The sequence below is a fragment of the Salmo salar genome, chromosome ssa09 (genome assembly GCF_905237065.1).
Source record: "Salmo salar chromosome ssa09, Ssal_v3.1, whole genome shotgun sequence".
Lineage (NCBI taxonomy): Eukaryota > Metazoa > Chordata > Actinopteri > Salmoniformes > Salmonidae > Salmo > Salmo salar.
Window position 1 is genome coordinate 23387385 of NC_059450.1, and position 13744 is coordinate 23401128.

At 40.4% G+C, this 13744-nt stretch overlaps 1 protein-coding gene across 2 annotated transcripts; it reads right to left on the reverse strand.

Annotated features, from left to right (window-relative positions):
- Positions 1 to 215: 215 nt before the first annotated feature.
- Positions 216 to 13549, reverse strand: LOC106610992 (E3 ubiquitin-protein ligase RNF4). 2 transcript variants are annotated; one of them, XM_014210770.2, is made up of 9 exons: positions 13284 to 13549; positions 12255 to 12287; positions 12027 to 12141; positions 9600 to 9602; positions 1422 to 1516; positions 1278 to 1290; positions 1050 to 1179; positions 891 to 942; positions 216 to 770 (listed from the first exon to the last, which is right to left on the reverse strand). In XM_014210770.2, the coding sequence occupies exons 2-9, from the start codon at positions 12261 to 12263 to the stop codon at positions 621 to 623; spliced, it is 567 nt and encodes a 188-aa protein (XP_014066245.1). In that variant the 5' UTR covers positions 12264 to 12287; positions 13284 to 13549; the 3' UTR covers positions 216 to 620. The 2 variants fall into 2 exon arrangements, with proteins under 2 accessions (XP_014066245.1, XP_014066246.1); XM_014210771.2 differs by lacking the exon at positions 9600 to 9602.
- Positions 13550 to 13744: the final 195 nt, after the last annotated feature.

The window sequence follows — 13744 nt, forward strand, 5'->3', positions numbered from 1 at the left end:
CAAATCTCCTTATACTATACAGGGGCCCCATTTATTTTATTTAACTAGGCAAGTCAGTTAAGAGCAAATGTATAAAGACGCCAACCGGGGAACAGGCCCAACGCTCTAACCACTAGACTACCTGCCACCCCAATATCTGAACCAATGAATATTTATTACAAATAATTGTTTTTTTTGTGTGTTTTTTTTTTAGCACACAGAAAGGGCTAAAAACAAATACTTTAATTATTTATTTATAAACAATACATATGAACAAACAATAGTTGAGTTTCTTTGAGCTCTCAAGAATGCTTTGGGTCACACCAGTGAAATGTAGTCTAGATGGTCTAAACAGGCATAACACACAGTTACAACTATTAAAAAAAACGTACATGAAAACGTTGTACACAATATACAGTGAGGCAATCGTACAATGACGTGTATGATTGATTGGTTACATTCTCCTCCCTCAAATGTGTTAAACCCGCATGTGCCCAGTAAAAAAAAAATCCCATTTATGCAAATTTAAGATATAAATGACAAGACCATTAAACCATAAATAAACAAAGAACATAGAACCAAACCATCAAGCAATGTGCAAAAAGCTCCAACAATCGGAATATGTTTAAGAGGAACACAGATTAGATGTAAATTTGATGATACTGCTGATGATTCAGTTTCTTCCTGCAGGTTGGGCACGTCTGTGATTTGGCAAGTGAGTCATGTATGCATGTGTTGCAGAACAGGTGACCACACTGGGAGGAGACAAGCGTTCTCCCACCATCAATTATCTGAGGGGTGTGGCAGAAGCTTGTTTACAAGGTGCACACAATTAATGCTTCACACAACAGCCAGTTATACTCTGATTTCCAGAGCCTTAACATCAAGGGAAAAGTGAAAGTCTGACTTACCTCTCCAAACGTGTCCATACAGATGGGACAACTGATTGTTTTTGGGGTTGATCTGTGAACAACAGAATCCATGCATTTTAACCATACCTTTAGAGTGGAGCTACAGTCACAATCGTCCAGGTTATAGTAAGGTAAGCAGGGTGGTCTGATCGGTCTCACCTGGCGTTGCTGATGGACTCAGGGGCAGTGGAGAGGGGTGCTGTCGCTGGACTGTCAGGAACAATAACAGCTGCCTCCTCTTCATCACTGCTCAGCACGTAACTTTCCCAGTCACGTCTTCGCTTTGGACCTCGTTTTGGACCCACAAAAGGCATTCAACACTAGCCTCAACTCAACATATAAATCACATTTCTAAATGATGATGATATTCAGAGAAAAAAAACTCACCTTCATCTACAACCTGCAATGGACGACAAAGACCAGGGAAATTAAGTCAATATGAAACAGCAAAAGAGAATATTAAAAATCACACATACTCCATGTGAAATGTGACAATTAAATGCGATTGGCTACTTGCAGATTTGCACTCACCACTATTGAGTCATTGTTGTTGGTGAGGTCCACAAAAGATGTAAAAACCTGATAGGTCAAATCAACCATTTCCTCTTCTGCAACCAAGGGATCACCTGTCAAAGGGTCAGAGAGACAGACATACACAGACAAAAAAAGCCTATTGGTATACGCCACTGTATTTATCTGAACAGTGACACCTAAACTTTTAATTTGGCTCTATACGCCAGCATTCTGAATTTGAGATCAAATATGATACAATATATTTATATAATATATTTCATATGAGGTACAATGCCACCTTTTATTTGAGGGTATTTTCATACGCATCTGTTCACCGTTTAGAAATGAAAGCACTTTGTTGGATGAATTTGCAGTTTATTTTGGGTGTGTTTTGGATTATGTTGTGCTCAATAGGAATTGAATGGTGAATAATGTAGTGTGTCATTTTGGAGTAAATTGCATTGTAAATAACAATACGTTTCTGAACACTTCCACATTAATGTGGATGCCACCATGATTACAGATAATCATGAATAATGAGTAATCACAGTAGCATCTATATTAAAGTAGGAGTGTTCAGAAACATCTTCAATTCTTATTTACAATAAAAGTGACTCCAAAACTATTCCCCATTCAGTTCCAATTGGGCAAAGCATAATCTGAAACAGAACCAAAAACTGCAAATGCATCCAAAGAGTTTGTAGAGTCACAAGCTTGACAGTCATTGAGTACAAGGAATATGGGTTCAAATACTTAACTTTTGACTACATCAATACATTATAAGTGAATTTGCCCAAATATATACGACTTCCTCAAATGGAGGGACATAGTGCTTTCATTTCTAAAAACGGTAAATCATATGTATGAAAATTGTGCCAACAGAAATTGTATTTGAATTCCATAGTTTAGAATTTGTATTAGGATATTTCATTTATGTTTGAATTTGTAATGCACTAATTGAATAATTGAATTCAGAAATTGAACTTGTATTTCATGATTTGAAACAGAAATGAATTTTGCATTGAATTTAATATTAAAATGCAATATGGTAGATATTGCATTCACTGTCTACCAAGTTTACAAACTATCATTTAAGTTTATCAAAGTTTAATACATTCAACTTCTCAGATGCATTCCGATTTTCAAATTCAGTTCTATAAATACAGATTCAAAACCATAGACAAAATCCTGGTAATTTGCCAGCCAGGAAAGGTAGCGGAGAACAGATCAAACTAACTCTGTGGTAAACAGAAGCTTCTGGCGGTTTCTGAAGCCAATGTGGCATATTGCATTAATTTTCTTTCTATGAATTTGGCACTAGTGTTTTTACTGTTTTGGTAATAAGCTATTATGACCACATTCCTGAAAGTGAAGACTCGAACATGGACATACCTTCTGTTTCCCCTCAATGATGATCACAGGCCGTGCAGGACGTTAGAAGGGAGTGTCACAAAAAAAATAAAAAAATAATTGGCCTCCAAGAATATAGACTGAACAGAAATAGAAATGCAACAATTAAAGATTTTACTGAGTTACAGTTAATTTAAGGAAATCAGTCAATTAAAAATAAGGAATTAGGCCCTAATCTAAATCGATTTCACATGACTGGGCAGGGGCGCAGCCGTGGGTGGGCCTGGGAGGGCATAGGCCCACCCACTGGAGAGCCAGGCCCAGCCAATCAGAATGAGTTTTTCCTCCAAAAAAATAGCTTTATTACAGACAGAAATACTCCTCCGATTTATGAGCTGTCCGGGTGGCCCGTCTCAGATGATGTCGCAGGTGAAGAAGCCGGGTGTGGAGGTCCTTGACTGGTGTGGTTACACGTGGTCTGCGGTTGGACATACTGACAAATTCTCTAAAACGAAAGCTTATGGTAGAGAAATTAACATTCAATTCTCTGGCAACAGCTCTGGTGGACAGTCCTGCAGTCAGCATGCCAATTGTGTGCACCCTCAAAATAAGAGATCTGTGGCATTGTGTTAACTGTGCATTTAAGAGTGGCCTTTTATTGTCCTCAGCACAAGGTGCACCTGTGTAATGATCATGCTGTTTAATCACCTTTTTGATTTGCCACACATGTCAGGTGGATGGATTATCTTGGCAAAGGATCAATGCTCACTAACAGGGACGTAAACAAATTAGTTCACAAAATTTGAGCGAAATTTTGTGCGTATGGAACATTTCTGGGATCTTTTATTTCAGCTCATGAAACATGGGACCAACACTTAACCTGTTGCATTTATATTTTTGTTCAGTATAGTTGAAAAGCCCTGTCACAGCCCTTCTTAGGATAACCTTTCCACTCCCTATTTAAATCTTGTGGCTGACTGGGTTCGAACCAGGTCTCTTGCATGTCACAAGACTGTTAGCCCACTTAGCTAAAGCCTATAGGGTTAAGTTCAGGAAGTTTATGTAAAGGACGACAAGCTGCTTGCTTATAGAGTACCGCTTCCCCCTCATTCAGCTCATATCGAGAATTGAATTCAGGATCTCTGCCTTGGAAACACGTGACCGCCCTCCTAAGGATTCCAACCAGGGCATTTCTCAATAAAAAAAAGTATGATCACATTTATAGTAAGATAAATGCTGCAGTAGCTGTTTTCAAAGTACTTCCGCCGTTGTGCTTCATAGCAGGTAAATGAATTGCAAAGTCAAAGGAACTATGCAAACTGCTAGGGAAGAGAAGACCATGCTTCTACAAGTCAGACAATCTCACAGGCACAAACATGACTTGAGTCGCACAACGACAGTAACCTCCTGCCCTTATAAGGGGCAGATGAACATTTGTCTCATCTGTGATATTTTAGTTAAGACTCAGGTCACAAAAAATGTAATTATTCAATATACCATAGTAATAGATGTACTGTTTTAGAAACATTACAAAGAATGCTCAGACTTGAGTTTTGGTGTAATTTTGAACTATTTTGGCTGGTAGATTTCTAAATCTACCTGCCACAGTGGCTGGTGGACCAAAAATGTATTGTATGCCCTGGACTCTAACCCACCGCACTATTGAAAAAAAGCCTTATTCAATTGCGCAAGGAACAACACTTCAGGCTGATGGTTGAGTTTCACAGATCCCCATCTGCGACATTCACCCCCCAACAACTCCAGTGGTTGAGCTGAGCGCAACTGTAGAGCCGAGTCCAGTGGCACCATTGTAAAGGACAGACTCAAACTTAGGATTTATGCCTCAAACACACGTGACCGCCCTCCTGAAGCATTCCAGCCTATTTCACTATTAAAAAAGGCTTTCTTCAATTGCATAAGGGGCAACACTTGTCTAAAAAGCGACTTTCACAGATCTATCTGCTACACTAATACAAATCTTCACGATCCAGCAAGGTTACTCATCAAAAGAGCGTGGTTTGGTGATCCATGCTTATGTGATGAGCAACCTGAAGGCATAGTTTCAAGTCTTTGGCAAAGTTAGTAATTATAAGGGTAACGTGACTGACTGGGTTAATATATACTGCTCAAAAAAATAAAGGGAACACTTAAACAACACATCCTAGATCTGAATGAAATAAATAATCTTATTAAATACTTTTTTCTTTACATAGTTGAATGTGCTGACAACAAATCACACAAAAATAAAATCCAATTTATCAACCCATGGAGGTCTGGATTTGGAGTCACACTCAAAATTAAAGTGGAAAACCACACTACAGGCTGATCCAACTTTGATGTAATGTCCTTAAAACAAGTCAAAATGAGGTTCAGTCGTGTGTGTGGCCTCCACGTGCCTGTATGACCTCCCTACAACGCCTCAGCATGCTCCTGATGAGGTAGCGGATGGTCTCCTGAGGGATCTCCTCCCAGACCTGGACTAAAGCATCCGCCAACTCCTGGACAGTCTGTGGTGCAACGTGGCGTTGGTGGATGGAGCGAGACATGATGTCCCAGATGTGCTCAATTGGATTCAGGTCTGGGGAACGGGCGGGCCAGTCCATAGCATCAATGCCTTCCTCTTGCAGGAACTGCTGACACACTCCAGCCACATGAGGTCTAGCATTGTCTTGCATTAGGAGGAACCCAGGGCAAACCGCACCAGCATATGGTCTCACAAGGGGTCTGAGGATCTCATCTCGGTACCTAATGGCAGTCAGGCTACCTCTGGCGAGCACATGGAGGGCTGTGTGGCCCCCAAAAGAAATGTCACCCCACACCATGACTGACCCACCACCAAACCGGTCATGCTGGAGGATGTTGCAGGCAGCAGAACGTTCTCCACGGCGTCTCCAGACTCTGTCACGTCTGTCACGTGCTCAGTGTGAACCTGCTTTCATCTGTGAAAGCACAGGGCGCCAGTGGCGAATTTGCCAATCTTGGTGTTCTCTGGCAAATGCCAAACGTCCTGCACGGTGTTGGGCTGTAAGCACAACCCCCACCTGTGGACGTCGGGCCCTCATACCACCCTCATGGAGTCTGTTTCTGACCGTTTGAGCAGACACATGCACATTTGTGGCCTGCTGGAGGTCATTTTGCAGGGCTCTGGCAGTGCTTCTCCTGCTCCTCCTTGCACAAAGGCGGAGGTAGCGGTCCTGCTGCTGGGTTGTTGCCCTCCTACGGCCTCCTCAACGTCTCCTGATGTACTGGCCTGTCTCCTGGTAGCGCCTCCATCCTCTGGACACTACGGTGATAGACACAGCAAACCTTCTAGCCACAGCTCGCATTGATGTGCCATCCTGGATGAGCTGCACTACCTGAGCCACTTGTGTGGGTTGTAGACTCTGTCTCATGCTACCACTAGAGTGAAAGCACCGCCAGCATTCAAAAGTGACCAAAACATCAGCCAGGAAGCATAGGAACTGAGAAGTGGTCTCTGGTCCCCACCTGCAGAACCACTCCTTTATTGGGGGTGTCTTGCTAATTGCCTATAATTTCCACCTGTTGTCTATTCCATTTGCACAACAGCATGTGAAATTTATTGTCAATCAGTGTTGCTTCCTAAGTGGACAGTTTGATTTCACAGAAGTGTGATTGACTTGGAGTTACATTGTATTGTTTAAGTGTTCCCTTTATTTTTTTGAGCAGTGTAGAACGCTGTTTGGGTCTTTGCGTGTCAAAAAAAGATACGTCAAATAACACTAACGAATCAAATAAGCTTGTTGACCAATCATGACTGCACGTCAATTTAATTTTAACACGTTCATATATTTTTTTATGTAGTTATTACACATTGATAACACCATCACTCGTATTGCATATGTCACAATGATTCATCGATAAGTATGCTATGATGCTGGTAAAGTTGTGTCCTGCGCACCTGCCCTTCCCCAAGCTCTGTCTGGACAGTGCTGGTCATAAAAAAAAGCTAGCTAGCTGATGTATGCAAACAATGTTCTTCCCCAAAAACATAGCAAAACGACAATCTATTTCAGTAGCTATAATTAGCTAGCTAACTATCTAGCTAGGTGTCATCTAAAATACCCCTAATTTATAAAGAAAGTTATTTGATTAATGGTGGTCGAACCCATCTGTGTGAAGCTATCAAAAGTAAATGTAATTGCAAAAATATACTAAAGTATCAAAAGTAAAAATTATTTCATTCATTATATTTAGCAAACCAGACGGCACTATTTTCTTAACGGATAGCCAGGGGCACACTCCAACAATTTACAAACGAAGCACTTGTGTTTAGTGAGTCTGCCAGATAGAAGGCAGTAGGGATGGCCAGGGATGTTCGCTTGTGTGTGAATTGGACCATTTTCCTGTCCTGCTAAGCATTCAAAATGTAACGAGTACTTTTTGGTGTCAGCGAAAATGTATGGAGTAAAAAGTACATTATTTTCATTAGGAATGTAGTGAAGTAAAAATTGTCAAAAATATAAATAGTAAAGTACAGACACACCAAAAAACTATTTAAGTAGTACTTTAAAGTATTTTTTACTTAAATACTTTACACCACTGCTGATAACTGAGGAGGAAGTTGGGAAAAAAAGCACTTGGGTACTGAGTAGACTGATACTCCATTTCATTGATCCCCAATCCTTAGGTTAAATTGTACAGCGCAAAATGAATGTCAATACGCACAATAGGCTGACTGGGGAGGTGATATCACACAGTCACAATCCCACGATAACAGCTACAATGTTAATATTTGCGTAAACTCTTCAGTTGTGTTCTGTGGGTGTCACCGAGTAGACTGATACCCCATTTCATTGCTCCACATTATCTAGTCTAAATATGGCACGATTCCACCAATTGTAACCTTCTGCGTCACTTTCAAATACCGTAAATTCCGGACTATAAACCGCAACTTTTTTCTCACGCTTTGAACCTCGCGGCTTAAAACAATGACGCAGCTAATATATGGATTTTTCCCGCTTTCAATTTTTTTTCCTCCAAAAAAAACACATTCTGTGACGTGCTCAGTTTTTTGGCGGCATGAAGCTTTCATTAGACCAATGAAATTGCTGAACGGGTTAAGGTCAAACAACTTTTTTGTTTACGGTTTAGATTAAATCGAGCACTCTCAAACTTATTACGGTAGTCATTTTGTCACCCTCATCATGGCAAAGACACGGAGAAATGCATATGATGCCGCTTTCAAGTTGAAGGCGATTGATCTGGCTGTTGGAAAAGGAAATAGAGCTGCTGCACGGGAGCTTGGTCTTAATGAGTCGATGATAAGACGTTGGAAACAGCAGCGTGAGGAATTGACTCAGTGCAAAAAGACAACTGAAGCTTACTGCAAATGTTTTATTTTTTGTTACAAGCCGTGTTTCGTTAAAGCCTATTTATTTTTGTTACAAGCCGTGTTTTGTTAAAGCCTGTGTAAAGTTCATTTGTTTCAATGTACCGGTAGGCACCTGCGGCTTATAGACATGTGCGGCTTATTTATGTTCAAAATAATATATATATTTTTTTAATTCAGTGGGTGCGGCTTATATTCAGGTGAGCTTAATAGTCCGGAAATTACGGTAGGTACTTTTATTTTGACAGCGAACCGCTAATTCTTATTGTGGCTAGCTTCACAACAAATAACCCGGTCCAGTCAAGTCTCCAGATGAAGCTAGCTGGCTGCTTATAACGTTAGCTTTCGGCAACAGGGTTAAGTAGCTGGTTAGTTATTTTCATGAACTGAAGTTCAATTGCAATAGGCGAACAACAAGTGGCTACCTAGCTAATACATACAAGGATTCCTAACAAGTCTACACTTGTATTCGGCGCATGTGACAAATAAAATTTGATTTGAAATCATTGCTAAGAATAGTGAAAATGACTGCAGTTTCTACTGGTCATTGTTTTCAGGCTGGCTGCATTGGTGCTAGCTAGCTACCAAGCTAAAGTTAGCTAGCTACCCAGAAGTTTCTAGTAACATCTGTATCAAAGATATTTGCAATTTCTTTTTTTATCCTGATCTTATTTCAAATTCTCAGACATTTTACCCATTCGGTCGAACAAAATGCCTTATTACCAACGCAGTATTGTAAACATATCGTTTGTGGCCGGTGTATGCTTGTTTGCAGACTTTTTTTTGTACAGCTTTGACAGTGCTACTGATCGTAGTTGTGGCGCTTGGCTTTCACGTGCAAATTCAGCACACACAACATTCTATAATATAATTGTGTTATTTGATGTGTCAAATGAAAAGCATCAGTGTTATTTGACGTGCATCTTTTTTGAAACGCAAAGACCCAAACGGCATTACATAGGATAAGACTGTGTTAGCCTGCTAAGCTAAAGCCTAGGCATGGGTCATGTGACTTGGATGGGTCTCTTCAATGAGAAGGTCAAAGGGTGGGGGGGGGGAAATGTGACCGACGTGGCTCTTTTAATGAGTAGCCTTGCTGGAGACATGAAGACTTGCTTGCTTCCTGAGCTCCTCTCGATGGGTTTTAGCTAGGTGGACTAGCACAGTCATGACATGCAGGAGACCTGGCTCAAACCCTCGATCCTAACTAGTCTCCCAGTCCCTGAAAAACATCCACAGTATGTTGCTGCCACCACCATGCTTCACCGTAGGGATGGTGCCAGGTTTCCTCCAGACGTGACGCTTGGCATTCAGGCTAAAGAGTTCAATCTTGGTTTCATCAGACCAGAGAATCTTGTTTCTCATAGTTAGAGTCCTTCAGGTGCCTTTAGGCAAACTCCAAGTGGGCTGTCATGTGCCTTTTACTGAAGAGTGGCTTCCGTCTGGCCACTCTACCATAAAGGCCTGATTAGTGGAGTGCTGCAGAGATGGTTGACCTTCTGGAAGTTTCTCCATGTCTACAGAGGAACTCCGGAGCACTATCAGAGTGACCCTCGGGTTCTTGGTAACCTGCCTGACCAAGACCCTTCTCCCAGATTGCTCAGTTTGGCTGGGCTGCCAGCTCTAGGAAGAGTCTTGGTGGTTCCAAACTTCTTCCATTTCAGAATGATGGAAGCCACTGGTTTCTTGGGGACCTTCAATGCTGCAGACATTTTTTGGTACCCTTCCCCAGATCTGTGCCTCGACACAATCCTGTCTCGGCGCTCTACGGACAAGTCCTTCGACTTCATGGCTTGGTTTTTGCTCTGACATGCACTGTCAACTGTGGGACCTTTATATAGACAGGTGTTTGCCTTTCCAGGTGGACTCCAATCAAGTTGAAGAAATCTCAAGGATGATCAATGGAAACAAGATGCACCTGAGCTCAATTTCGAGTCTCCCAGTAAAGGGTCTGAAAACTTATGTAAATAAGGTATTTATTTATTCTAAAAACCTGTTTTCGCTTTGTCGTTATGGGGTATTGTGTGTAGATTGATGAGGAAATTGTTTTATTTAATCCATTTTAGAATAAGGCTGTAATGTAACAGAATGTGAAATACTTTCAAATGCATCTGAGAAGTTGAATACATGAAACTTTGAGTCACTTAAATGACAGTTTGTAAACTTGATACTTACAATGAATGCAATATCTACCATATTGAAACTGAATATATAAATATTGAATTTGAAAACAGAATTCAACATTACTTCAATTTCAAATCATGAAATACAAGTTTAATTAATTCAATTTGAGCATAAATGAAAAATTATGGAATTCAAATCTCTGTTGGCACTAAATTCACCCCATAGAACATACTCTCAAATATAAAAGGTGACATTATGTACTGTCACCTCATATGAAACATTTGATCTCAAAATCCAAAATGCTTGAATATATACAGTATCAGTCAAAAGTCTGGACACACCTACTCATTCAAGGCTTCTCTTTATTTTTTACATTGTAGAATAGTGAAGAAATAAAAACTATGAAATAACACATGGAATAGAATAATGTAGCATATTCTTCAAAGTAGCCACCGTTTGCCTTGATGACAGCTTTGCATTCTCTCAATCAGCTTCATGAGGTAGTCACCTGGAATGCAGGTGTGCCTTGTTAAAAGTTAATTTGTGGAATTTCTTTCCTTCTTAATGCGTTTGAGCCAATCACTTGTGTTGTGACAAGGTAGGGGTGGTATACAGAAGAGAGCCCTATTTGGTAAAAGACCAAGTTCATATTTTAGCAAGAGCAGCTCAAATAAGCAAAGAGAAACGACAGTCCATCATTACTTTAAGACATGAAGTTCAGTAAATCCAGAAAATGTCAAGAACTTTGAAATTTTCTTCAAGTGCAGTTGCAAAAACCATCAAGCGCTATGATGAAACTGGCTCTCATGAGGACTGCCACATGAAAGGAAGACCCTGAGTTACCTCTGCTGCAGAGGATAAGTTCATTAGAGTTACCAGCCTCAGAAATTGCAGCCCAAATAAATGCTTGAGTTCAAGTAACAGACACATCAACATTAACTGTTCAGAGGAGAATGTGTGAAATCAGGCCTTCATGGTCAAATTGCTGCAAATAAAACACTACTAAAAGGACACCAATAAGAAGAGACTTGCTTGGGCCAAGAAACACGAGCAATGGACATGAGTGGAAAACTTTTGATTTTTGGTTCCAACCGCTGTGTCCTTGTGAGACACTGAATAGGTGAACAGATCTCTGCATGTGCAGTTCCGACCGGGAAGCATGGAGGTGGTGGTGTGGGGGTGCTTGGCTGGTGACACTGTCAATGATATACTTAGAATTCAAGGCTCACTTAAGCCACAGCATTCTGCAGCGATACACCATCTCATCTGGTTTGCGCTTAGTGGGACTATCACTTGTTTTTCAACAGAACAATGACCCAAAACACACTCTTTATGGGCTATTTGACCAATAAGGAGAGTGATGGTGCTGCATCAGATGAACTGGCCTCCAAAATCACCTGACCTCAACCCAAATGAGATGGTTTGGGATGAGTTGGACCGCAGAGTGAAGGAAAAGCAGCCAACAAGTGTGGGAACTCCTTCAAGACGGTTGCAAAAGCATTCCCCATGAAGCTGGTTGAGAGAATGCCAAGAGTGTGCAAAGCTGCCATCAAGGCAAAGGGTGGCTACTTTGATGAATCTAAAACATTTTTTTGCTTACTACATGATTCCATTCCATATGTTATTTCATAGTTTTGATGTCTTCACTATTATTCTACAATGTAGAAAATAGTAAAAATAAAATAAAAACCCTGGAATGAGTAGTTGTGTGCAAACTTTTAACTAGTACTGTATTTAAAAAAAAAATGATTCACTGTCCAAATACATATGGAGAGGAGTGTATATGGGCCTTTACTCACTGCTCTCCAGCACCTCTATGGTCTCAAGGAGTGAAGTGTTGCTGCTGTCTGCTGTGCCTTCATTTGTATTGTTGGAGCATCTGGTATCAGGGATCTCTATTCTATCTTGCTCAGCCTGGACGCATATGGGTAGGGTACAGTCAAGCAACAGAAGAGTGTAAACACACAATAGTAGACAAAGGGAGAGGAAAGAGGTGTTTGAGTAATAGGAAAGGAGTACAGACTTACCTCACTCATGTTGTCACGAAAGTATTGTTGTCACTGCAAAATAAATGAATGACACTGACGATGTAACAACATTGACAGCCTATACTTCCTGCAACAATAATAGCAGATAATGGAACTTGAATTTACAAGCTACATGACTAAAGTAGCTAAAACTACAGGTAACTGACCAAATAAAATAAACACCAACATAACGTGCGTTGGGCCACGACGAGCCAGAACAGCCTCAATGCACCGTGGCATATCTACAAGTGTCTGGAACTCTATTGAAGTTCAAATCGGTTGAGATCTGGTGACTGAAATGGCCATGGCATACGGTTTACATCGTTTCATGCTCATCAAATCATTCAGTGACCACTAGTCCTGTGGATGGGGGCATTGTCATGTATGGTAGCCAAAAATTGCGAAAATAATGGCTTGCCCAGCATTTTACATCCCATCACATATACTCACTCACAACCACATACATATTTATACTCCGCACCGACATTGCTCGGGCAAATATTTCTATATTTCTTATTTCCATTATTTTACTTGTAGATTTGTGTATTGTTAGATATTACTGCAAGTGTTTTGCTACAGCCGCAATAACATCTGCTAAATATGTGTAACGTTATGCGACCAATAAAACGTTATTTGTATACATGACCCTAAGCATGGTGGGATGTTAATTGCTTAATTAAATAAGAAATCAATATACTTTGGTATCCCTCATTTACTCGGTGTTTCCATTATTTTGGCAGTTACTTGTATCTTCCATCAACGTAGTTAGTAACAATTGATTAGTACGTTAAGGAAGCTCGCTAGTTAACGTACTAATCAATTGTTGTTACTAACTACGTTTGCTAGCTAGCTAACGGACGTGTTTATATTTTCCCCTCGCTGGCGAAGTAAAAGAAAAACAGACAAACCATTAGCTAACGTTAACTAGCTAATTTGATTAGTTTAAAAAGCAGCCATGTATGAAATAGTCTTTTAACATTCGTACATAAAAAAAAGATAAGCTAATGTATATGTTGGTTGGTTGGTTACCTTTTCTGACAGGTACTTTCAGGTTCAAACGAGGATGAACTGCAGTAGTATCGCTGCTGTGCATATGTGAGTAGCTCGCTGTCAGCAGTGACTTTTCATAGCAGGTTAGGATAATTAACGTAACGTTAGCAGGTTGAAATAATTAGAGTAAACTAAAATGCAAAAATTCTCCCAAACGCGACTCGAATGGCTATGTAAGTTTTGCGTCGACATTAGCGGCATCCCTAGACATGACCGCGTACAAGAGCATCAAAATCGGGAATGATGTATCATGGGTAATTTGTGACTGACTGACTGATCGACAAATAACATTGAGGTTTGATTTGTAGATCAGTCAGTCTCTCTCTACTCGCTGCTATTTCGAATGCGCCCATTTTCACCCATGCATGAGTATTCTTGAACATACAAGTTACATTCCAATGTAACTAAATAAAATCAAACGTAAGGAAATAAAACACATA

Bases quoted from the DNA above. Each gene is read 5' to 3' on its own strand.
- LOC106610992 (XM_014210770.2), bottom strand. The intron at 943-1,049 runs GTGAGACCGATC...TGTTGTTCACAG, and splicing joins GAGTCCATCAGCAACGCCAG to ATCAACCCCAAAAACAATCA. The intron at 771-890 runs GTAAGTCAGACT...CACACCCCTCAG, and splicing joins GTATGGACACGTTTGGAGAG to ATAATTGATGGTGGGAGAAC.